The sequence below is a fragment of the Macrobrachium nipponense genome, chromosome 27, assembly GCF_015104395.2.
Source record: "Macrobrachium nipponense isolate FS-2020 chromosome 27, ASM1510439v2, whole genome shotgun sequence".
Lineage (NCBI taxonomy): Eukaryota > Metazoa > Arthropoda > Malacostraca > Decapoda > Palaemonidae > Macrobrachium > Macrobrachium nipponense.
This window is the reverse complement of record NC_087216.1, coordinates 24,335,615-24,362,156: the sequence shown is the minus strand read 5'-3', so window position 1 is coordinate 24,362,156 and position 26,542 is coordinate 24,335,615. Positions and strand designations below refer to the sequence as shown.

Below are 26,542 nucleotides of genomic sequence, written 5' to 3'. Positions count from 1 at the left end.
CTGAGGCTGGGAAGGAGTCCCCCCGTTCGCCGGTGCCAGCCACGGCTGGAACCAGCGACGTGACGTGCCGTGAGGACAAGCAACCGGTCTCACTGTGACAAGTGGAGCCTGCAGGTCGCCTGACCGTCGCTCTCACAGAGAGCGATGGGGTACGGCAACCAGCACCAGCTCTTCTAACACTCGAGATCGGGGCCGCTGTGCTCAGTCCAGCCGTTCTCCACAGCGAGACGGTTCGACCAGGCTTGCAGCTCGATCGCCACCGCGGGTTGACGATCGCTTGCAGCCCTCCAAGCCTGCTGGTCTGCCAGCGATGCGAGGAGGGAGCGTCAGGTCTGCCTCTCCCCTACCTTCAACCTCCTCGGGTTACACCGGGAGGAGAGAGGTATTGAGGAGTGATCGTGAGGGGTGCGCCCCTAATGATCCCACTACGACGCCCTACGTGCCAGGCACGGTTCTTGGACCGGCCAGGACGTATGCGCAAGTGGATGGAGAAGACCGAGAGGGCTGTCGCTGTTCCCCCATCCTTCTTAGGAGGAAGGTTCTCGGAATATGCTCTTGTTCAAAGGGCTTAACGGCCCTACTCTGCAAGATGCTGTGACTTCCGAGATCCAGAGGAACTTTGCCGAGGTTATGGCGCTGATTCGTCAGCACAACGACCTCGGGGAAGGATCGCCGCTCCCACCAGCAGAGCCACGTCTCGGCTCGAGTCATTTGGGGGCAGCCCCGAGAGGGAACCCAAATCGACGGTGGGTCTGCCTGCGATCGGAGCTTGCCGACTGTGTTGAACCAGTAGTCTCTCGTCTAACCGGACAAGAAGGCTCTCTCAGTTCTGGCCGGTCGAACAAGCTACTTCACCTCCTCTACTGCGACAGAGGCGTTTCTACGTGTCTTCGACACCGTATTGAATACCCCTTCGGTCCTCCTGAGAGGTTTCGACCTCGACGAGGACTGGAATGAGTCGGAGGACGGTATCGGCTCTCTCCTGTCAGGTGTCGATCAGCCCCACCCATACGACGTTCACAGTGGCGGCAGACCCTTACCTACAGTATGAGTTCGTAACCCTACCTCGGGGGAAAACGTTCTCCTGACGATACGTTTTCCCAGGCTCTGAGAGGCCATCGCCTTACTCCTTTTCTTCTCCAACTGCTAGTTCTGCTGGGAAGGCGAGCCAGTATCCAATTCCTCCCCCATTCCCTCTCTCCTTACGGCTACGAGGGAAAGGGGAGGATCCTACAGAGATATCTCTGTAAAGATCCCACGTTAGGGGCTGCGCTACCGGGGGGACCTTCGGGTCCTGCCTGGACATAAGCCCCGTTCGTTGAGGAGGGATCCTGCCCCTTTCTCGATTTCTAACGGGAATCGAGAGGACCACCAGCCGATATCGTTTGACGAATTCGGTGGGGGGTTCGCAGAGTGCTTAGAATTCTACGAATTTCTAGTCGCACTCAGAAGTGTCGAGTTTTTTACGATCTCCAAACACTTAGGCGAGACCACGGTCCAAAGTGAGCGAGAATCCCCGATAATTGTTACACGATATCGGGAACCTCGCTTATGCTCGAATTCCTGTAATTTCTAGCATTTGGAAGAAGACTGCTGCTGAAAGAAGAAGAGTATCTCTCAGTAGGCGATTAACCTGGAATAGAGAAGAACGGACGGGAACTTCCAGTTTGGCTTGAACTATCGTCTTCGGTATTCTGTTCACCATTGAAGCTTTCCTTTGGGAAAGACTTCTCCTTCACTCTCTTGACTAGAGAACGAAGGCGGTCGATCTCCAATCCTTATTCTCATTCCTCGTGGGGAAAAGAATTTAGGATGGAGGTCGTTGTACAGAACCTACAAATATACTACGTATATTACCCTCGCGACATGATTCTTTTAACAGTGAATTGTTCCGGGGGGTTAGGCGCATACCGTAGTTAAACTCTACGGTTTGTGACCGAGACGAATTGTATCTTAATGAACTGCAACTCGGGGTTGCCTGCAACCTCCCAGCAGTTATCAGTTTCGATTTTAGATACTTGGTATTGTCATGACAACACCAAATCAGCTTTTGTATTTACCGAAATCCGTTTCGTTTAAATATAATTGCTCGAGCCTATTCTTTATGCTCGATGGTTCTAGCCGAACGCTTTCCTTCGTGGAATAATGGATTACCTGGCAACTCAGGATGACGAGTCACCGAGAGCTACTGCGTATTGAACTGCCTGATAGCAGCTCAGTATCAGCTAGGTCTCGGAGATGCACGGTCGGTTACGTCTCTCTCTCCCGGTTTGATTGACTACCGAACCGTATCTCTGCCCAACAATCATGGACTTAGGTCTCTGATTAACGGGGATTCTCGCAATAATGAAGGACCATCTACTGCTGTGGCGCTCGATTTCATCGCCTTCGACATTGCGAGAATTTTCAACAGAGATATCTCTTGGACTCTTTCATCTTTCTGTTTACCGCACGGTAACAGAAGTCTGTAATAGTCTCCCGCTGCATCGCACCGCGATAATGCGAATGATTTTTGCAGACATCTGAGTTTGTCTTCAAAATATCTCGTATTCGTAGGTGTGCAATTATTCATTGTTCGCGCCCCGAATTAACAGATGTGTCAGAAGACATCGCCTACTCTCCGACCTGACAGCTCTACTTCCAAATGTTCAGCCCATGAGAAGCAGTTCTTCAGGCAGTATTTCCCTGTGTCTTCATTACTGAAAAGCGCTCCGCTTTCATTGCAAACTACGATCCTCAACCGGACAGCAGTGAATAGCGGTTAGCGTTCTCAGTGTTTGTAGCACAGGTTCAGAATCTTGAGAATCCTTCTCTCGGTTCAGCTGTGAAGACGTAGGTTGCATTTTCTGTACACCTTCGTCTTCAACGACACATAGTGTTCGTTTCTCCTTAGCTGAGAATCAACTATACTATGAGATATCTTGCCATCAGGGACCTCGGTCTCTAGAAGGCAATTGACTTTCGCCTGTTGGGCACATGCCTTAAGAGAATCATCACCTCGCCTTTCTGGCATCGGTGACGAACAAATTATTTGTTTAGTCTCTTGGCATAACCCTTTTAAGGCGAAGGTCACGTGACTTGCTCGGGTGCTTGGACAACTTACCTCCTACCGACGCAGTCAGTCGGCAGCTGTCAGAGCGCCCAAGTCTGTTACGAACTTCGCTGTGGACTTAGTTCGGTTGTTCCATAACAGTCTTTTCTTCCGTCCTCCAACGGCTTGTCACACTACCCATACCATCGACACCCACCATTGAGTGTCGGTGTCCTATCCACTACCGAGAAGAAGAACTCACTGCTGGGATAGGAGAATGTGAGACAACTTCGCTGCAGACGGATAGACCAGTATGGGTACAGGACATCACCGAAGTCGAGAAGAGGGATAGGTCATACGACCATTCCCTTCTTTTCCTCTGAGGGTAATTGCATGACTTTTCCTGCGAAGTCAAGCATCCAGGGGGATGGGGATTCGTGAAGCTCGATTTCGTACCGACTTCGTAGCGAAGACTCAGAACCCTTCTCGGTTCCTGACGATCGGTTAGAGTCCTTCACAATCCCCTCCCTAATGGACTTCACCGCCTTTCGATGCGAAGGAGATGCTGCTTTGTCCTGTGAAAGCGCGACCGCGCTTTCTGAGAAACTCGACATCCCAGGCTGATTGTGTTGAAGACTCTTCGTCAGCACCAAGATGACCCTAGAAGTACACTCCCTCGAGTTACACAAGAACTTCTCCGTGGCGCAAGGTACCTGAAGGCAGGGGTCTGGTACAACCAGACCACTGGCACCTCCTTCTACCTTTTGGATATTGCCCACAGGTCCTTGGATCGTTTTCCTTGGGACCCGTGGTGGCTGCTCAAAACACGTTGTGTAGCTAACCCAGACCCTAGCAGGCTGAACAGCATCGAGTCCTGGTGTGACTGTAAGAATAGATAAGTGAATGAGAGAGTGACTGGCTTCTCTTCCTATCTTTTTCTCCCCCTCTACCTGTGGGTAGAGGGATACGGTCATCACCTTGCTGGATAAGGACGAGATGCCGGTGAGCTACTCGACAGAGCCCCATCCTATCCCTTTCACTAGGGATGGGCGCGAATATCCACCACTTCCTCTACAAGGGGGGGGGGGGGGGAAGTGGATGCCAACAAGAGACAAACCATAACTTTATGTTGCCTCTTGCAAATAGGAACTTGTTCTTGTTTGCTGGTACGAAGAGATACGCTTGCCTCTCTCTTAGTACTTGGTCCAGAGGTCTGACCATTGATCCTGTGGTGCACACCCCGATCAATCGGACAGAGGCTTGGATCCTTCCCTCGCTCTTACGACCAGGGAGGCATTCCAAAGGTTGGGCGAACCACCAGTCTGTTCACAAAAGACTCAGATTCCTCCCACCAAGAAGTGAGTCTTCCTATTGTAAAAGGACCGCAAGGTTTGTATGCCGTGTCGGAACAAATGACAATTTGTCCAAAATTGCATTTTTTCCTAACTATACAAAACCTGAGGTCCATTTTACACATAGTCCCACCTCATCGCCACCCCATCACTCTGGCAGTTTTTGCATGGGCCAAAACAGCCAAAAGTTGATTTGTTTACCTCCCAGTCGCGTGCGCGCGCCTGTCGGACAAGCAGTTAACTACCGAAGCCCCTTGTTCGAAAGCTTACGACCTATCCAGCTGCCGCTAGTACCTTCCTATTGTAAAAGGACCTCAGGTTTGTATAGTTAGGAAAAATGCAATTTTGGACAAATTGTCATTTTGGAACCTTTTTTTTTTGTTTGATTGTTTATTATAGTTAATGGTTACTTAAGGGGGCCGGCCGGAACCCCTATATATGGTTGTATAGGGCGAAAAATGCAGTCATGAAAAAATTCATGGAGCTTCATATGGCAATTGAGAATACGTATACGAAATATTTTGTCAAAATTCCTCTTACTTTCATAGTTACAGGGTAATTAGTTATCGTAACTCAATAAGCCTAAAACATTTGATCCGATACAAGAAAAATGCCCAATATTTCTTCTATTATCGTAAATTTTGATAATTATTGTCAAAGAAATTGGGGAGAAATGGCATCTGTAGACATTCCCCGAGTCGAGGAGGAGACTTTCAGGGCTTTCAGGCTCAGCTACCAAGTCCCAGTCCTGATTTAGTGCGATCACAGACTTCAAGTACTCTACACGTTCCATTTCACCTCTGCCATTCGCCCGCTTTTATGTATGTTTCGGCAAGAATTTCATCATGCCAATGAAGAAAAGACAAGGAAAACATCTCGCTAACATACAGACCGAAGAAAAATCGCCTCAAGTATTATTAACAGAATATCATAATATATGTGTAGTTAGTGAAGAGAGAGGGGAGGGTTGCTTAGTAACGCCCCCGTCTTGCTTGACAGCACACGTCACACTATGCCCAAGGCTACGATCTTTGAGCAAAGAGATCTTCATTTATGATAAATAACAAAGTTTTGGTTTTTCAATACCCAAAATGGAATATGAATTCATAATAATCATGATTTATTAAATTGTCTTTGTAAAAAAAGAGTACGCCTTCGAGTTTCACCTCTTGACATTCTCTTCCATTTTTACGTTGTTGTTTATCTTTTTTGTTTCGGGCAAGAATTTCATCATGCCAAAGAGGAAAATACAAGGAAAACATCTCGCTAACATACAGAAGAAGAAAATTCAGTGTAATAAGCCGAGTTAGTGAAGGGGAGAGAGAGAATTGCGTAGGAAGGAGTGCCCCATCTTGCCTCAAGCAGTGCCCCAGGCTGTGATATATTGAGCAAAGGGATCATATTTATGATTAAATTATGATAAAATAAAATAGTTTTGGTTTATTAATACACAAAAAAGAAATATACATTTCATAATAATCATTATTTATTAACATTGTCTTTATAGAAATACGAAGGCTAAAACTTGAACGCCAGTATCTCAAAAAACTATACTTATTGACCTTCAAAATCTATCTTCTCACTTAGTTTTAAAAAAAAGCTATAACATTTGGAATTTGGTATATAACTCAGAAAGACATTATAGAACAATCAAATAGAGCCCTTTTTTCCAATTTTTGTTTCGTATTTTTTTTATAAATTTTTTTCTCGTGATTTATAGGGTTTATTTTTTTATTTTTTTAACCATATTGAAAAATTCATACTAGCAAAAAAATGACTTTTAGAAAAAAAAACTCTTCATTCGATTGGGGTCTTTGGAGGTCTAACATCAGTCTATATATGGTAGTAATCATTTCCCAGGTCTTAATATTATATCAAGGAGGAGATAGAATTGAAAAATGGTTATTTTTCGGGATAAATCGCCCTGGCGTCACAAAATCCGAAGGTCAGAGGCGAAAATCATATGCTGTTTGGAGATGTCCCAAGTCACCTTATTAAGTGGTATGAATATCAAAGTCCTGTCCTTAAAAAAGGGCATTAGCCGGCCGGTCCCCTTAATAATTATTTGAAATGAGTACATGCAATACATTTAATAAAACAGATTGTGAATTAGATATCATAAAATATAAAATAAATCAGACTGCTATCATCGAAGCCAACAAATACGTACGTATTTTCTAGAATTCTTCTTGTTCAATGTTTTAATATTACATAGATATATGTTTCATTATAGCTGTCAGTAACTCGGTATCTCCATATGCTAAAGTCCGAACATGTGCAGTAAAAATGGGGCTGAACATTACATGCAGTTGAATATTACTCACGTATGTACAGTATTTTGCCTTTTTGGAGTCATATTTCTTCCGTCGGATTGGCGTCGTAACATGTGTTGTAAGCCTGGAAATATAATTTACTGGGGTGTTTTTTGTAGGGCTTGGAATGGATTAGGCATTTTACATGTAAAATGCGATTCAAGATACGAAAAAACTCATGATACGAAGAAGCCGCCTCGGAACGGATTAATTTCATATCTCAAGTACCACTGTAGTGTACTCCTACCTTACTACATACTCAGTTGTTGATTTTTAGCTTGTACTTCTAGTATTGGTTTGCAGTGAGGTCCTTTCCTCTCTGCCACTGAGTATATTGCAGAATGCCAGACATTGCTCTGAAAGTGAAAAAGTATTGTGGTTGCTAGGTACAATGTTTATGTACAGCATATAACACATAACTAGCAGGAACCAAAGAATAAAGCATTGGTAAGATAATAGATTTTGTAAGAAATGACAGTAGTACTTTATGTACTTTACACATTTGATATTTATTAAATATTCTTTTGTCACCTTTAATCTAGATAATAATATAGCTGTGTTTTGTATTTATAAAGTTTATTATTTCAGTGTAAACATTTATCAGATTGCATGTAATGTAGAATTTTTTTTATTTTTTACCTAAACTCTTCCAGGAGTTAAGAAATTGCAGTGTGTTATTGTACTCTTAGTGTTTTTTATTTTGCAGGATATACAAATAGTGAGGAGAATGTCAAGATTTCATGTGTGAATTCTTTTGGATGAGTCTGCTCCAATGAAACTTGTTATTCCAATGTTCGGCTACCCACAGAACACGTTCCTCTGAACTTGGACCAAGGATTCCTTGTATGTTGTGACTGCAAAGATAATTGTCAGGTGAGGTTATTATTTTAAGAGCCTGTTTGGGAAACAAGTTTATTTTGCGATATAATATTTCCAACTTTGATATATAAAATTTAGGCCAGAGACCAAGAGCTAAGACATACTATGAGGGTTATTCAGCACTGGGTAGTAAGTAAGATGAAATAAAAGATAATGTGAACAGAGTTACAGTAATAGGAATGAAAGGGGTTTGCAGTCAGGGGCTGAAGGGATTTTACAAACAAAGAACCTTAGTAATGTATAGTCACTGGTATGAGTTGCCTTGGTGGCACTACCCCCCTTGGGAATTTTTGCAAATTTGGCTTTCTCATTTGTCTCATATCCTTTAATCTTTAATCATCCTGAACCTTTGCTTTCATGTTTGCTGTAACTGCATAGATTCCCACTCTTGGTGGTAATTTTATGACATGTAGGACTAGTCTTTTCATATGCTATTACTGTGCTCGGATATGTTAATTTTATGTTCAGTAATATTCCTATTGTGTTTAATAAACTTGATTTTTCCACAGTTTAGCCAGGGAAAAGTGTGCTTGTCCGACAATTAACTATCCAAGGTACTCCAAATTCTCGATCACAAAGAAAATTCAATGCTGGCTACCAACATCGGCGACTCTATGATCAAGTACAGAGTGGCATATATGAATGTAATTCAAGGTGAGAGTAATTTACTTCTGTAATTTTTGTGAAAGCTGTGTGAAATGAAATTTGCTAATGATACCTGCAGAAAGGAACATCTGTTTGAGAAGAGTAATTTATGAATCTTGAGTAGTAGTCAGATGGATGTCATGCTCCCATATTTTGGAGGTCAGCTTAATCATTGAATTGACATGCTGGGGTATACCATATATGAATTTGATGGTTAGGATTAAAATTTACAATGTAGTACACTTGAAATCACAGATTATCTTTCACTCACAGGTTAGATGAACACCTAGTAATTACAATTATGTTTACTATGGAAGAATATTTTCATAGAGGATTGAAGTTTTCACATTCTGATTGTGTAAGTCTTAGATGCTCTCTGGCTAGGCCAATGAGAATACTTGCCTTTTCAGTTGGACAGTTAAATGTATAAGCATGTGTACTGTGGACAGACTGTGTACATAATAGCAAATTAGGTGCAGGGTTATTTGTTACTTTAAAAAGAAAGAGAAACATTTTGTTGTATGAGTTGTATCTTTACAGCTTTTTCTTATTGATACAATCTGGTTATTTTGGGGTGAACGTCAGATTATCTATACCTTACAGAATGTAGAAAATGCATTTTTGTGATAAGATACATATTACCATGTTCTTTAATGTACTGTTAGCCTTTACATATCCTTTCTCTTTGCATATTCCCATTAGGTGTACATGTGCACTGAACCGCTGTTCAAATCGAGTAGTGCAACATCCATTGAGGCTTAAATTACAACTCTTCAAAACGGCAAGAAGAGGCTGGGGTGTAAGAAGTCTCTGTGACATTCCAAGAGGTGCTTTCATATGTGTTTATGTTGGAAAGATGCTTAGCGAAAGCATTGCTAATGAGGTTAGTTTGTTTTGCCTTGTAAAGGTGACATTTTCTATCTACTACTCTATTGTTTTGTATCTGGCTTGAGTGTTGTGTACTGTTGTTTCATCCCTTGTTTTTTAGTTAGTGTACAAAACTGTCCTGCTCCTAGTTTGATGTTTATGAGCCCTTTCAAAGGAGACAGCTTTTAAATAAAGTGACATGTAGATGAAAGGCCATCTTTCAGAAATCACTGTGATGTCAAAGGGTGACATGACAGCTTTATTAATTGTGGTAATTAAACTTTGGTGTTTAACATCATCATTATATGATATTTGATGAGGCATTATTATATTCCTCTGTTGTGTCATGGCAGTGTAGAATACTGTAGACATTCAGATTAAGACGAATAGTAGCATCTCAGGTTAGCAAATACTCTGGGCGACTGTCTTTCTGGTAAATTATTAACTATTAAGTAAGAGAGACCCTATTGTAGTCTGCCCTTGTATATTTTTTTAGCTATCTTAAAGCTAACAACAGAAATTCTATATAGTTCAACATCATCCCTAACTTAAGCTGGCCTTTATTTTACTCTAAACATTCAATTCAAGAGATTTATTTAAAAGTATATGACTTGTAAGGGTAGCTAAGGAAAAAATAATGATGCACTTGATAAATACTGAAGTCCACTAACATGAGGTCCATTAATTTGAAGTGTTATTGTGTCATTTTATTTTTGGAAACAATCAAATTTCAGTAAAATAACTGACATGCTCTTGCAGGAAGGGAAACAGATTATTGGCGGTGATGACTATTACGCTGAACTTGACTATATTGAAGTTATGGAAAATGCCAAGGAAGGCTTTGAAGAAGAAGCTCTGATGCCAGAGGAGGAAAACCTAAGTATATTACCAAAAGACAACTGTAAATCCTCTATATGTAGGTTCTGATTTTATTTGCAGTTTTAATCAGTTGATTCAAGTTGAAATATCAATAAATTTCTTGAGTTTATCATTTCATAAAGCTGTGCATGCTTAAAGCAATAATTCCATTACAGTGATTAAAATGATGAAATTTGCATTTTATAAGATCTTTGTTCTACTTTTATGTTAATTTCTTTATTTTGTGTTCATTAATATTATATGATATCCATCCGTCTTCTAAGAGTTGTTAAACACATAGACCCTGTCTTATCTGAATTTAATCCTTCTCTGTTAGGTTTACATTTGAAAGTATAAGTCCTCTGGAATATAGGGTTTTGTGTTTTGTGAGGCTTGTGTTCAGATACTGTCTTATTGTATTTAAATTAATTTCTAGAATAAATATAAGTTAGATAGAATTTAGTCTTCCCTTAAGGTGCAGCTAAAATGTGTCCGGAATTACTGGCCGTCTGAGCTACTAGATATTTCTGACCACTCAAGTTACCTCAGTGGTTCTCCATGGGAACCTTTTTTTTTTGTTAACATTAGTAACAGCCAGTTTTTGGGAACTTTTTTTAACTTAGTAACAGCCAGTTTTGGAAAATCCTCTGTTGTTGTTATAACATCATACGAGTAACAGAATCAAACACCGAGAGCAGCCTGGCTCTGTTTTATGAAATCAAAAAAGCTTTACCTCCCACTAACTTGTAGTTAGTAAAGATTATTTGTTCATATACGGAACAAACCTTCGGTCTTAACATTAGGATTTACTAGCGCCAAGCTGGAAACCAGTAGAATTAAAATTACACTTGTGAGATCCAGGGACTATGGCATCTATACCAGGTCACGGGGCATGTATACCCAGAATGCCCACGGCTACCTGTGACCCACCAGTTATTTTCCTACCGCCTTTAAGATAAGACATGTTACTGTCTATCTGATTTAAAGCCGGTTTTTCAGTTTGCCCGTTCTTTATCCATTTCATTTTTCATTTCTTATTACCTTTTCTTTCTCCGAGTGTGAGGAAGAGTGTATAAGTGGTATGATGATGAATTTTGCCTCAACATCGGGATCGTTTCTACCGTTTCGAAGAGGAGACAAAGGAAATGCCCAGGAGTCAGTGGCTTTGCATGGTTCTAGGTTCCTAACTTCGGTGTCGACGGATCCTCATCCAACGTGTAGTAGGTGCAGGGAAAACGCTATGTACGATTACTAATCCATGTTCTGTTTGTCGCGGTTGGTCGGTGGAACAGTGGAAGAAGTTCTATGGGAAAAGCCAATACAAAAAGGAAGGTGGTGTTGACGCCATCTTTGGATGACCAAACCTTACCAGCTTCTTTTGTATCGGCAATAAACCAGGCTGCTCCATATGTTTCTCCACCTGCTTTTGATTTGTCTCATACCCGTTCGGTTTCTCCTAGCGGTTCAGTATCGGAAACGTCAGGAGGGGCCTTGGGGTAATTTTATGAATAATATGCACTCTCCTTTGTTCCCAGCAAGTAGAGGGGGAGATCCGCCATCTTTGTTCCAGGCTACTGCTCCTCAAGCGCATAGGTTAGATGGCACGTGGTCAGCGCTAGGCCTACCAGGCGTACCAACCTTGGATGGTCTGCTTGCGCATTATATGACGTCACGGTTCCAGCAGGGTCCGGCAGCGCTGAATGTTCCTCATCCCCCGGGCTTGCAATTTATGGGAAATTAATGCCGCGGCTTCGCCATCAAACTCAGTGTTTACAACGATGCAGAACGTGGACGGTAGTTTGGCAGCAAACGTGCGGTTGCCAGCAGAAACCATCGTCAGTCCTTTGCATCTACGAGGGAGGGATGACGTCACAACATACATCACACACCGATATGGCAGGCGTGATGACGTCACAGGCTGCTTCTCGGCCTATTTCGCTGCACCCAGACGCTAATACGCCTTCTGACCCGTCAATGCAAACTGTAATGCGGAAATTACAGGATATAGAGAAGAGAATGAATAAGAGAGACAAAAAGGAAAAGTGCGATTCGCCTTCTTCGTCTTCCTTCCTAGTTTGGCGTCACGCTAAGTCCGATAACGTCACGGCGAGCGCCAGTCAAGCGTTGAAGGAGGATTCGGGAGTTCCTGGCGGATCCTCGGGCTAAGAGGAGAAGAATCAATTCTTCCTCATCTTCGGACCAAGACTGTCATATCCAAGTCAGCAGGAAGGTCGGGAAGTCAGTGGCTATTAAGCACAAGGTTAGCAGACGAAGCCGTTCGCAAGAATCCGAACAAGCGAGAGAGGCGACGGCTGACGGACTAGCGGCCGATGCGGAGTTGCCAGTTCGGATCGCAAAAACTACGATAACCGCTGGTAAAATCGACGTTGGCGGCGAAAAGGTGTGCAGCAGAGGATAGAATGCAGGTCCCAGTTTCGCCCGTAAGGCCGTTCAAAATACGTACGAAGGACGATAAGGCTCCTATTTAAAGTATGAAAAATAGGGAGTTGGCAACCTCGGCGGATACGTTCGTGGAAGGCAGTGTCCGTCTGGGTGAACGGTCGAGGCCGAGCTCCCCGACGCTCATAAACGATGCCAATACTAATAGAGACGAAGTTATATCTGTCTTAAGGGAGCCTTCATCTTGGAGATCTAGACAAGATTCTCGCTCTAGATCCGTGAGCAGAGAAAGAGTGAGGCGTTCTCGTTCCCCTGCTGACTATCCGGGATCGAGTCAACAGCGGCCAGCAAAGATCAAAGAGACCGCGGCCGTAGGGCAGGCGGCCGTGGAATTCCGGGCATCTGTCAGAAGATAGGGGCGAGACAACATCCCTTGTGACGGAGAATGGTACATAGAGCAGGAGGAAGGAGAAAACAAGTAACATGTAAACGCAAAGATTGCAGGGAGGGATAATTCCTTAAGATCTAATAGATCATTTAAATTTATTCCCCCTCCAATGATAAAGCAAAGGAAATATTATACGACACCGAAGGTCCCTTTGCTGTCTAGACAAATGAACCCTAATGTTGTAAGATTAAGGCCTGGATTAACCTTGGAGATCAGGTTAAAATGGCGTGCACTCGATGACGTACCAAGAGGCTGCTACGTTAGAAGCAACAGCTTCTTCTGTCTTTCAGGCTGCTTCTTGGTTAGACCTTTTGGTCAACAGCAGTGGTGAAGATTGCATCCTCGGAAGCAACAAGAAAAGTAGGGTTGGATGAACATTGTTTCATTAGATTACTACAGTCAGGTTCCAAGGCGATTGCGTACCTGACAAACGTAAGTGCCAATGTTTGGGCAAATATCCTGCTATGAGGAGAGATGCAGCGTTGGCTAGACTAAGCCGCAATGTGGATTTGGATTCCCTGTTAGCAATGAGGAATGGGGATATCTTGGAAATCGCAACTGCTGTTGCCAGAGGTCATACTGGAAGAGGCGATAGATAGAAGAAGGATGGACACTAACGATAGGTTGGTGCAACAGGCAGTTAGGAAAACGTCTAACAGTCAAACTACTCCTTTGGAGGGAAGACAACAGCAAATTTCTCGGAAGAAGACAGTGAGACATAACATCCCTAATAGAGTCACAAGACCCTCTTCCCCAAAGAGGCTAACTCATCAGCCCTTTCACAATAGAAACAACAGAGGAAGGGGCAATAGGGGTGAAGAGGGGGGAGAGGCTCAAGAAGATAGATGGGCTTCCCTCCCATCACTCTCCGGCCAACACCAGTTGGGGGGTTGCCTGGCAAATCACTGGAAGGTGTGGCAGGAAACTAGGGGCAGAGCAGTGGGTGGTGGATGTTCTAAGGATCGGGTATTTGATCCCGTTTCGAGGTAACCCCGCACCTGACAGATCAGCCATTACCCACGTCGCTTATGCCCACAAATCTCAGAAGGCCACTATTCCTTCAGGACGAAGTGAAGAAGATGATGGAAAAAGGAGCTGTGCAACAAGTATGCAGTCCGTCAAAAGGCTTCTACAGCAGGATTTTCCTGGTACCCAAAGCCAACGGGGAGTGGAGGACAGTAATAGACCTGTCAACGCTGAATCTGTTTATAAGGAAAACCAGTTTCAAGATGGAGACTCCAAAAACGGTTCTACAAGCAGTCAGGATCGGAGACTTTATGCTGACAGTCGATCTAAAGGACGCATACTTGCAGATACCAGTCCATCAGTCTTCAAGGAAATTTCTCCGCTTCAGTCTTGCAGGGACAAGCTTTCGAATTCAAGGTCCGTGTTCTTCGGATTGACAACGTCTCCTCATGTTTTTACTAGAGTGTTCACCCTCGTGTTGACGTGGGCGCATGCTCAGGGGATCAGGCTAATAAGATATCTGGACGATTGGCTGGTGATAGCAAAGTCCAGGGAGAAATTACTCAGGGACAGGGCGACCCTCCTGCAGCTTTGTCACAGCTAGTATTGTGGTAATCAGGAAAAGTCGCAGTTGGATCCAAGTCAACGTTTGGAATATCTGGGAATGGTTATAGACACAACACAAGCCAAAGTATTCCTGACAGACCAAAGAATAGAGAAATGCAAACAAGTGGTGAATGCCTTTCTGGAAAAACAGACACAGCCAGCAAGACAGTGGCAGGTGGTGCTGGGAATCCTAACCTCCCTGGAGAAGCTAGTACCACAAGGAAGGCTACACCTTCGGTCCCTACAATGGAGGATGAAGGAGTTTTGGTCACCAATAGTAGATCACCCGTACGAGCAAATTCCCTTGTCGGCAGAAGTGAGGAAAGACTTGCTGTGGTGGATGAACGACGACAATCCCGACAGTGGGTGTCCCCCTTCAACAATCCTCTCCAGACCTCTTGCTGTTCTCGGATGCATCACTAGAGGGCTGGGGAGCCCATATGGAGGAGTTGATGGTGTCAGCAAAATGGAGTTGCAAGGACAGAGAACTCCATATAAACGTGCTGGAGTTAAAAGCAGCGTTTCTAGCTCTACAGGAATTCAGGGAGAGAGTAAAGGGACACTCAGTGGTATTGATGTCAGACAATACCACAATAGTAGCTTATATAAACAAGCAAGGAGGCCTAGTTTCTCGGCAGCTACATGTGATGACAGTTCAACTTCACCAGTGGGCTATAGAGAAACTGGTAGACATCAGGGCCAGGTATATTCCGGGAAAAAAAAGAAACATAGTGGCCGACAAGTTGGCCGCAGGGATCAGATTCTGGGAACGAGTGGTCCCTGCACCAACAGGTAGTGGACAGGATGCTCATGTTGTGGGAAGGACCGATCGTAGACCTATTCGCACCAGGTACAACAAAAAGTTGGAAGTGTATTGTTCAGTAGTCCCAGACGCAGAGGCAGTAGCAGAAGATGCGCTACAACACCCCCTGGGGACAATCTGGACGTGTACGCATTTCCCCTCCATTTTGTCTAATCCGTCAGGTTCTGAACAGGGTAATGCGGTCTCAGAACCTCAAGATGACCCTGGTAGCCCCGTTATGGCCGAAGCAGAGTGGTTTCCAGACCTACTGGAACTCCTAGTAGATGTGCCGAGAGAGTTACCCCCATGGAGACAACCTACTGTGTCAGCCGCACATGGAGAGGTACCACCAGTCGGTGAGTCCCTATCGCTTATTCACGGGTGGAGACTGTCAAGTATCTCCTCCGAGCGAGAGGGTTTCGCAGAAAGCAGCAACTCAGATGGCAGGAAATATCAGAAAATCATCTGCGACAGTATACCAAGGAAAGTGGTCAGCATACTGTGATTGGTGGTCGTAGAGGGAACTTGTCTCCACTCGGTACCACTATTCAGCAGTTAGCAGACTTTCTGATATATCTCAGAACAGAAAAGCATATGTCTGTATCTGCAGTGAAGGGGTACAGGGCGGCTCTAGCCTCAGTCTTACGATGAAAGGAGTGGAGATATATCATCTTCATGGGCGTTGGCCATGCTGATGAGGAGCTTTGAAACAGTCATGTCCACCAGGAGACTAAAAGCCCCAGATTGGGATCTGACCAGGTACTGAGTTAGTCTGACAAAACCCCCTACGAACCACTAAGCCAGTCCACGGATAGGAGCCTGACCCTGAAGACAGTCTTCTTATTGGCCCTGGCTTCAACCAAAGGGTGGGAGCTACATGGCCTGTCATATCTCATAAAGCACTGCGAGAGGTTGGAGATCAATGGTATTTAAGTTCGTCCCAGAATTCGTGGCCAAGACCCAAAATCCAACAATAGTAGACGGCAGATTCGACTCCTTTACCATACCTTCCTTGGCAGACTTTGTAGACAATGACAAAGATGAGATGCTCCTGTGCCCCGTCAGGGCACTAAGGGAGTACTTAAAGAGAACAAGGCACCTCAGGCCGGGGGTGGGTGCCGGAGGTTGTTCGTAAGTACAGGACGGAACAAGAAGGAAGTGTCCAGGAATACAATATCGTTTTGGCTAAGGGAGACGATCAGAGATGCTTATAGGCAGAAGACAGAGGGTCAGATAGCCAGGTGGGGGAAGCTAGAGCTCATGACATCAGGGGCTTGAGTGCTTCTCTGGCATTTAAGAACATGTCTGTGGATAGAATTCTGAAAGCTGGTGTGTGGAAACGCCAAACAACTTTCACCTCATTTTATTTGAAAGACGTTGCCCATAGATCCTTGGACACTTTTTCCTTGGGTCCAGTGGTGGCGGCCCAACAAGTGATATAGCTCATCCAGTGCCCCGGGCGGGTCAGTTTGCGCCTAGTCTAAGATGAAGGTATGAAAGTAGAATGAATGGGATGACTGGTCTTTTTTCTTTACTACTTTCTTCCTACTCCTTTAACTACGGGCAATACGAAGGAGAGTACCGTCATGTGCTGGAACGGACTAGATGCAGGTGAGGTGGTCAGCCATACTGTGAAGCTATCTTAGGTTATGATATACTTTTCAGTAGCAACACACCCCTCTGGATAATAGGGAAAAGAGGGGCGAAGGTGGATCCAGTTGCAAGGGACAAGAGTAAACAATAGAATGGTATCTACACCCAGTGGGGGAAAACCAGTAGATCCGCTTATATCTTTGGTTCTAGGTTCATTGTCCATTCTCTTAGAATTTCCCTATATAATCGGAAATGGATAAGGTGGCAAACTCCCAGTCAGTTGTAGAGACTTACCTCCCTCCAATAGTAAGTCTATCCTAATGTTAAGACCGAAGGTTTGTTCCGTATATGAACAAATACCAAATTTGTAACTAATTTGTATTTTTCATAACTAACAAACCTGAGGTCTTAACAGGTAAAGGCCCACCTCAAACCACCCCTCTAGCAGTCTAAACTGGGTTAGAAATATAACTGGTGGGTCACAGGTAGCCGTGGGCATTCTGGTTATACATGCCCCGTGACCTGGTATAGATGCCAATAGTCCCTGGATCTCACAAGATGTAATTTTAATTCTACCGTTTCCAGCTTGGCGCTAGTAAATCCTAATGTTAAGACCTCAGGTTTGTTAGTTATGAAAAATACATTGTTCCGGAACACGGCATACAATAGGAAGGTACTAGCGGGCAGCTGGATAGTCGTAAGCTTCTTCGAACAAGGGGTTGTTCGGTAGTTAACTGCTTGTCCGACAGGCGCTGCGCGCGCGACTGGGAGGTAAACAAATCACTTTTGCTTTCGGCCTACAGTGGATGGACGGGTGTGTTCGACGCTCTCTGCCCGCTGCTCGTCGTTTGCTTTCTGAGTATTTGGTTGTAATTGTGTATGAAGAGTTTTATTGTAAGTACACTCCATTCTCTCTTTTCATATTAATTGCTGCTATCAATTATCTATTTATGATGGAATCTCCCTCGCCTCGCTACCCCACGGAGACTTTGCCCGTGTATCGAAGGGCGTAAATGCGGAAGTTCCGATCGTTCCCGGAGATTGACCCCTCATATTTTGTGGTGCTCGGTGTCGGGGCGCGAATGCACCCGAGCCGAGCCTTGTGATGTATGTAATGATTGGTCGGAGGCGCAGTGGACTTTGTATGAGGGCAGGAAGAAGCGAAGGCCTGCAAAGGAGTCGTCGGAAAGCTCTCCCGCGACTCCTTTGGTGACGGACACTTCGTCTTCTTTCCTGCCGCCCCCAGCCCGCTCAACTTCCACGTCTCGCGCCTTCCCCTTCGGGGGGGGTGTGTTCTAGGTCCTTCTCCTCTCCTGACGTGTCGAGTGTGGAGGAGGGCGCTAGATACCCTGACGTAGAGTTGTACTCTGGGTCCTCTATCCGTTCGTTCTTCTTCGCGCGAGCGGGTAGAGGATCCTTCTAATCACCCGACGACTTTTGCCTCCTCAGGTGCGTTGTTCCAGCGAAGGATGAACTCGGACAGGTGTGGGCATCGTTGGGGCTGCAGGGCGTGCCGAGCCGGGTGTCCAGCCCTGCTGCTCTATCATCTCGCTGGCTCCGTGGCGGTCACCCATGCAACGGTCACGACCACCACCACGACCCTTACAACACCCGGCTACGCTTCACCCTCCTCACCTGGTGTACACCCAGCACGCCCGGTCTCTGTGACACCCATCATCGGTGCAAGGGGCCAGTCGCCGTAACTCGGGGAGTGTGATGCCGCCACCTGGTTTGCCGTGCTGCCGCGACCGGACTTTCATGTTGCCCGAAGAGCTCGCCCCTGGACCTCCCACCGGTACCGAGGACGTCTGTGCCGCTGGTTCGACCATCTGGACCGCCCACACAGTCTGCCGTACCTGCCGTGACCACCGCTGCTGTTCCTGTACCTGCTCCTGCTGTCTCGTCTGCCGTTCCTGTGATGCTCGCACCTGCTGATGTTTGTTCCCTGTTCCTGGCGCCGCTGCTCCCGATGCTGGTCTGTTCGGACAGGTACGTCCGGGCCCTGTTTGCTTCGGCAACAGCAGCCCCGGCTCCGTCCTGGATGACAGATCTGACGTCGGTCCTGAGGAGGTTGACGAAGAAGAAGAAGAAGAAGGAGGAAGGAAGGTGTCGTCGTCGTCTTCATCGTCTTCTTCGTCGTCGTCGTCGTCTGCCGCCTCTTCCCCTTCTTCTTCTAAGGCTCCCCCGCCTAAGAAGAAGAAGGTCGCCTCCCCCCCCCCCACCCTAAGAAGTCTCCTTCGGGAACTTCTAAGGGCCCGTCTCGCTCTGGTGAGACGGGGGGTTCTTCCGCTGGTCGCCCTGCTCCTTCGGGAGCAGGACCCGTCTCTTCTGAAGAATGACTACGGGAGCCAGGAGGGGTGCCGGCTACACCGCGGCACGGCATTCCTCACCTGCTGTCAGTGGTTTTTCGGCCACAGCAGCAGGATCCGGCTCGGCCGTCTCGTTCGCGAGAGGGTACCGAGTGTACGGTCGCCTACCAGCGACCGTGCAGCCCAGAAACCAGACCTCTGATCCCCGCTCAGCGTCAGGTTCACGGCACGGAGCGGAAGACTGGGGACAGCCGCTCACGCGGGACTCTCACCAGACCAGCTCTCGCTCTCACGGCGAGCAGCTGGCTACCCGGGTGGACGTGACGGTCCATGACCGGCCACGGGCTGAGGCTGGGAAGAGGTCCCCCCCTTTTTCGCTTCGGCACCAGCCACGGCTGGTACCAGCGAACTGACGCACCGTGAGGATACGCACCGATCTCACCGTGACAGTGGAGCTCGCCGGTCGCCTGACCGTCGCTCTCACAGAGAGCGATCGGGTACGGCGACCAGCACCAGCTCCTCTGACACACGAGACCGGGGCCGCTGTTCTCGGTCCAGCCGTTCTCCACAGCGAGACGGCTCGACTAGGTCTGCAGCTCGATCGCCACCGCGGGTTGGCGATCGCCTGCAGTCCTCCAAGCCCGCTGGTTCTGCCAGCGAGCGAGGAGAGAGCGTCAGGTCTTCCTCTCCCATACCTTCAACCTCCTCGGGTTACACCGGGAGGGGCGATGGTATTGAGGAGTGATCGTGAGGGGTGCCGACCCCCCTCAGGATCCCGCCACGTCGTCGTACGTACCAGGCTCGGTTCCGGTTCGGGACAGCCAGGTCCGTACGCACAGGTGGGTGGAGGAGAGCGAGAGGGGGCTGTCGCTGCTCCTCTCCTTGAGGGAGGAGGGTCTCGGGAGGTGCTCCTGTTTGAGGGACTGGACGGTCCGACTCCACAGGATGCAGTCACTCCCGAGATCCAGAGGAACTTTGCCGAGGTTATTGCGCTGATTCGTCAGCACAACGACCTCGGGGAAGGATCGCCGCTCCCACCATCCGAGCCCACGTCCCGGAGGCTCGAGTCGTTCTGGGGCGCGGAAGAGGGAACCCAGACCGACGGTGGGTTTGCCGCGTTCGGAGCTTGCGGACTCAGTGCTGGACCAGGTTGAATCGCTTGTCTCCGGACAAGACGGTTCACTCAAGTCTGGCAGGTCGAGCAAGCTGCTTCCATCCTCCTCTGCTACGACAGCGGCGGTTTTTACGTGCCATCTGAAGACCCGATGCCGCCCAAACAGGTGAACCCGGAGTTAGCTAGGCTGACTCCGGGTGTGTCTCTGCAACAGCTCCTGGTCCGAGAACCCTGTGGTTCCTCAGCAGCAAGAGGCAACTCGGCCATGGAATTCTACCGCCAATGGTCAGCTTTCCAGGCCGTCTCCTGGCTAGATCTGTGGTCCCTCACAGTATCTAAGGTCGCAGCCAACTCCGGGGGAATTTCTCCCGAAGATGACTCGGCCTTCAGGAGACTTTGCCAGTCTGGGGGGGGGAAGAGCCATCTCCTTCCTTGCCACCAGACGGTGAACCTGTGGGCCAACCTGGTTCTCCGACGAAGGGCGCTGTCCTTACTCGGGTTTCCAGGGCGGACGGGGCGGGCGTGAGGCGGCGTTGGGACTTCGCAACGGACCTTACGGAGTTCCGCGTCTCTCTTCCCAGGAGAGATGGTGGACGCTGCGGTGGACAGACGGCGCACTGATGACAGTGACCGTCTGGTTCACCAGGCAGTCTCGAAGGCTTCTGGGCAGCCTCGGACTGCGGCCAAGTCTAAGAGCTCGGCTAGCGCTTCCTCGGCTGCTAAGACGGTTGCTGCGTCGAAGCCCCGGGATATGACTCTGTCTTTCTTCGACTTCTAGCGGGGAAGGGGGAGCGTAACCAGCCCTCCTCCCAGCCCTCCTCATCCCGTGGAGGGCTCTGGGAAGAAGTCGAAAGAAAGAAAGGGGGGAAACGCTAGGGACGGCGTTCCCCCTCACCTGCTGCCGGAAGTGGGGGGGTGCCTGGCCAGCCATGGGCTAACTTGGCAGCGCTACGGCGCCGAGACCTGGATTGTAGATGTCCTTCGGGAGGGATATCTATTACCCTTCGAATCTCGGCCACCCCTCACCTCCAACCCGGTCCAACAGCAGTCGTAACGTTCCAGGGTCATCGAAGGGACGTACCGCACTGAGACAGGAGATCAAGACCATGCTGAGCAAGAGAGCTGTAGAGATCGTCACGGATCAGTCACCGGGCTTTTACAGTCGACTCTTCCGGTGGTGGAAAAGTCTACGGGAGGCTGGCGCCCGTGATAGATCTCTCTCCCCTGAACCGGTTTGTTCGCCAGACCCGGTTCACGATGGAGACGGCACGCTCAGTGCTCGACTCCATCAGGGAGAACGATTTCATGCTTTCAGTGGACTTGAAGGATGCGTATTTCCAAATACCCATTCATCAGTCCTCCAGAAAGTACCTCCGCTTCATCCTCGACGGGACGGTGTACCAGTTCAGGGCACTGTGCTTCGGTCTCTCACCGCCCCACAGGTGTTCACGCGATGTGTTCTCTGGTGTCTGCTTGGGCCCATTCGCACGGGATACGTCTGATGAGGTATCTCGACGATTGGTTAGTCCTGGCGAGCTCCCGCTCGCAGTTGCTAAACAGGGACAGGGATCCGGATACTGCTCGAGTTCTGTCGCGATCTGGGGGATCGGGTTGGTGAACTTCGAGAAGTCCGATCTCGAGCCCAAGCAGAGGATGAAGTACCTGGGTATGCTGATCGACACGGTAGCAGGGCGAGTCTTCCCCGCAAGACTCGCGGATCAGCAGATTCAGGGAGGCAGCCAACAGTTCCTGTCTCGGCAGGAACAGGTAGCTCAGCGATGGCAAAGTCGTGATCGGACACCTGTCGTCACTCGAGAAGTTAGTCCCTCACTGGGCGTCTTCACCTGCGGTCTCTTCAGTGGAGCTAAAGGAGAGTTGGTCGCAGGCGACGGATCCCCCAAGCTTTCCAGTGTCACTGACACAGGAGGTGAGGCAGGACCTAGCCTGGTGGCTGGACGACAGGGAACCTCTTAAGAGGAGTGGCCTCTGCGCACTCCCCCCCCGGACATGCAGCTGTTCTCAGACGCATCGACCGAGGGATGGGGCGCACACCTGGAGGAGTTGCTGACTTCAGGAGTGTGGGACGAGAACGACAAGCACCTTCACATCAATGTACTGGAACTCAAGGCAGCGTTCCTCGCTCTCCAAGAGTTTCAGGACCGCTTGATGGGACACTCAGTGGTGTTGATGTGCGACAACACACGGTGGTGGCTTACGTCAACAAACAGGGGGGCCTAGTGTCTCTCCCGTTGTACCAGTTGACTCGGCAGGTGCACGAGTGGGCTCAGGCACACTCAATAGAGCTGTCGGCACGCTACATTCCGGGAAGAGGAATGTAGTAGCAGACACGCTCAGCCGTCGGGATCAGGTGATAGGGACCGAATGGTCTCTACACCAGGACGTGGCGGAAAGGCTCTTCGACCTGTGGGGGCGACCAGTCGTGGATCTATTCGCCGCCCGGCACAACAGGAAGCTCAGGTGTTCTTCTCGGCCGTGCCGGACCCATGGGCAGCTGCAGAGGACGCTCTTCAACACCCGTGGGACAACCTCTTCGCCTATGCCTTTCCCCCGTTCAGCCTGATTCGCAAGGTGATCAGTCGAGCGCTGGTCACCCCGAATCTCAGGATGATCCTGGTGGCTCCCAAATGGCCACAGGCCATTTGGTATCCGGACCTGCTGGCTCTTCTCGCAGGAGAACCGAGAGAGATTCCCCCTTGGCACAACCTTCTCGCCCAGCCACACGTCGAGCGTACCCGGTACCACCGAGCAGTCCAGTCCCTACGTCTTCACGGCTGGCTGTTATCCACCATCTCTTGCGAACGAGAGGCTTTTCTCGTAGCGCAGCAACAAAAGGAGATGGCTGGAAACGTCCGTCAGTCCTCTGCAGCTATGTACCAGGGGAAGTGGGCCGTCTTCTGTGGTTGGTGTCGTAGACGGGGTCTATCTCCTCTCAGAGCCACTCTTCAGCAGGTAGCGGATTTCCTCGTTTTTCTTCGCCGAGAGAAGCTCCTCTCAGTCCCCACAGTCAAAGGATACAGAGCCGCCTTGGCGCTCGTCCTGAAACTGAGGGGGTTGGACATCTCGAACCTGTTCGAGATCTCCTATGCTTATGAGGAGCTTCGGAAAGGTCTTGCCCACCCAGGGAACTCAGGTGCCCCCTGCGGTGGGCGTGACTCTCGTCCTTAGGAGTCTGACTCGAAGACCCTTCGAGCCACTCCGAGAGTCGTCAGACAGGGATCTGACCCTCAAGACCCTCTTCCTTGCTGGCCCTGGCATCGGCGAAGAGAGTAGGGGAACTTCATGGTCTTTCCTATGATGTACGACCCACTCCAGGGGATGGGGATCCGTGACCGCTCGCTTTCGTCCGTCCCGAACTTCGTTGCGAAGACTCAGAAACCGTCGGTCCCTGACGACAGGTTCGAGTCATTCACGATTCCCTCCCTATTGGACTTCACCGATAATGATGCGGATGAGATGCTGCTTTGTCCTGTGAGGGCGCTACGGCGCTATCTGAAGAGAACTCGACACCTCAGGCCTGAGTGTCGACGCCTCTTCGTTAGCACGGGGTCACAAGAAAGAAGTATCCAAGAACACTCTTTCATTCTGGCTGCGTGAGGTCATCAGGAGGGCGCGTATGAGGCTGATGGTAGTGACGACATCCGTACCGTCCCTTGTCCGAGAGCTCACGAAGTCAGAAGTATTGGCCCCTCGTTGGCGTTTCGTAAGAACTTCTCCGTGGCGCAGGTCCTGAAGGCAGGGGTCTGGTCTAACCAGACTACCTTTAACGTCCTTCTACCGTTCGGGATAATTGCCCACACAGGTCCTTGGATACCTTTTACCTTGGGACCCGTGGTGGCTCGGCTCAACAAAGTTTGTGTAAAGACTAACCCAGGACCCTTCGCAGGCTGAACAGCATCGTCCTGGTGTGACTGTGTGGATGGATGTGTGAGTGAGTGAGTGACTGGCTCTCTCTTCCCATCTTTTCCTTCCCCTCTACCTGTGGGCAGAGGGCCATGGTCGTCACTACGCTGGATGAGGACGAGATGCAGGTGAGCTATATGACAGAGCCCCATCCATCCCTTACTTTCCACTAGGGATAGGAGCAGAATATCCACCACTTCCTTCTACAAGGGGGGGGAGTGGATGCCTACAAGAGTCAAACCCATGACTTTATATTTGCTCCTGTACAGGAACAAGTTCTTACATTGCTGGTACGAAGAGATACGCATGCCTCTCTCTTAGTACTCGGTCCAGAGGTCTGACCATTGATCCTGCGGTGCACACCCCGATCAATCGGACAGAGGCTTGGATCCCTCCCTCGCTCTTACGACCAGGGAGGCTTCCAAGGTTGGGCGAACACCAGTCTGTTCACAAAAGACTCAGATTCCACCCACCAAGAAGTGAGTCTTCCTATTGTAAAAGGACCGAAGGTTTGTATGCCGTGTCGGAACAAATGACAATTTGTCCAAAATTGCATTTTTCCTAACTATACAAACCTGAGGTCCTTTTACACATAGCCCCACCTCATGCCACCCCTCACTCTGCAGTTTTTGCTTGGGCCAAAGCAAAAGTGATTTGTTTACCTCCCAGTCGCGGCTGCGCGTGCCTGGTCGGACAAGCAGTTAACTACCGAACCCCTTGTTCGAAAGCTTACGACCTATCCAGCTGCCGCTAGTACCTTCCTATTGTAAAAGGACCTCAGGTTTGTATAGTTAGGAAAAATGCAATTTTGGACAAATTGTCATATTAGTTACAAATTTGGTATATTAGTGGATAATTGTTTTAGTATTCTCCCTCATTTACCTATCATTCCTTTTTACTTTTGTCAAAAATCCTAGTTCAACACTGATACTCTTTGAATACTATTTTTTTTATTTTAATGCTTTTACTCATTATACTTTGCTGTACTTCTCTTTTTATATATGATTTCTCACCTCATTTTCGTCCTCATTTTTGTGAGAGCACCTAATGGTGTATGTGTGTTGTGTGTGTGTGTGTGTGTTCAGGAGAGAGGTCCCTGAATGAAGAGGATGTGTACTACCTCGCGCTTTATCTTTTTCAGTCTCAACTCCTCTTCATCATCAGCTCCAATACTGTCCAACCCAAAGGGCTTTTGTGAAGTTCTTCCACTCATGTCTTGCCTGTGCTTTCACTCCCACAAATCTCAGCTTACCACCAGTCTCCCTTATCATAGTTCTCATCCAAGTAAGTCTGGGTCTTCTAACTCTTTTGATGACCAGAGAAGCCCAGCTGTCATTGTTTTGCACTATTCTCCCTGGAAGGGTGCAAAGGACATGTCCAAGCCATCATTTCTCTCCTGGTAACATTTCTCACTGTCTTGCCATGTGGGGTCCTAATATTCATCTTAGATTTCTAATCTTGAATTGTCCAGTTTTTTTTGTCATTTAGTGTCCATGTCATATTTTGCTTCACATATATTACACATAAGCCAGTTTACAATTTTTGCTGTTGATGATGTATACACTGGGTTTATCTTTTGTTTTCTCTTCCCTACTGTATTTTCTTCTTTACTCACTTTTCTTTTTTACAAAGGGATGTATGGATAGTGTCACTAAATAGGAAAAAGAATTATGTGCGTATATCCATTTCCATGCGTGGTTCATCAGTGGAATTAATTGTGAGAGGATAAGACGGTAAAGGGGTTGAAAGTCCTAGCAAATTTCAGTTTAAAGCAACTGTACTGACTTAAGGTATGGAAGTCATATTTAGGTAGTCTATTTCTTAAACACTCCCCCCTTCTCCCCACCCCCAATAATTAGGGACAAAGAGTCCTTGAGTTCAAACATGCAAGGTGAACATAAAATGTATGTTGATGATGACATAGGAAACATCTTTGAAGATCCTGAAAAGCTATGTTGACAGTTGCATTGGAAATGTCTTCAAGACCTGAATGCAAGTTATTTAGATTGATAGACAAAATAAGTCTGAGGAATAATGCCATTAATAATTTGGGTTAAAGAATCAAAACCATTAATCCAAAACAAAATCAGTGCTAGTTAGAAAAAAAGAAAGTATTGTTGTTGATCTTTTCTTTCTTAGTGTTATGTAATGGTAATTACTTACTTGAGTTTGGCTTCTCATGATTTTTTTTTTGTTTGTTTTGATGTTTTTAGCTAAATTTAATATTTTAAGATGAATGTCATGTAAACTGTCATGAATGTTTTAGTCATATAGTTTTATTCACCCTAGTCTCAATCCCAAGTATTTCAAGGGAAATCGGGTATGTTTTATATGTTTATGGACCATGCAATATTATCACTTATAAACTGTGCCTGTCATCCTCCCGAATATGAACTTCTCGTCTATCAATTACGTCATGAAGTTATTTTCAATATTTCT

At 47.4% G+C, this 26,542-nt stretch overlaps 2 protein-coding genes across 2 annotated transcripts in view; both read left to right on the top strand.

The window, feature by feature from the left end:
* LOC135200471 (histone-lysine N-methyltransferase eggless-like) overlaps positions 1-26,208 on the top strand; it is a 63,550-nt gene extending 37,342 nt beyond the window's left edge. The window contains 4 exon segments of the mRNA XM_064229126.1: positions 8,089-8,228; positions 8,922-9,102; positions 9,846-10,002; positions 25,245-26,208. Coding sequence (XP_064085196.1) covers positions 8,089-8,228; positions 8,922-9,102; positions 9,846-10,002; positions 25,245-25,591 — 825 coding nt within the window. The 3' untranslated portion in view covers positions 25,592-26,208.
* LOC135200629 (ataxin-3-like) overlaps positions 1-26,542 on the top strand; it is a 237,658-nt gene that overhangs the window by 135,436 nt on the left and 75,680 nt on the right. The gene's annotated exons all lie outside the window — the stretch shown is intronic.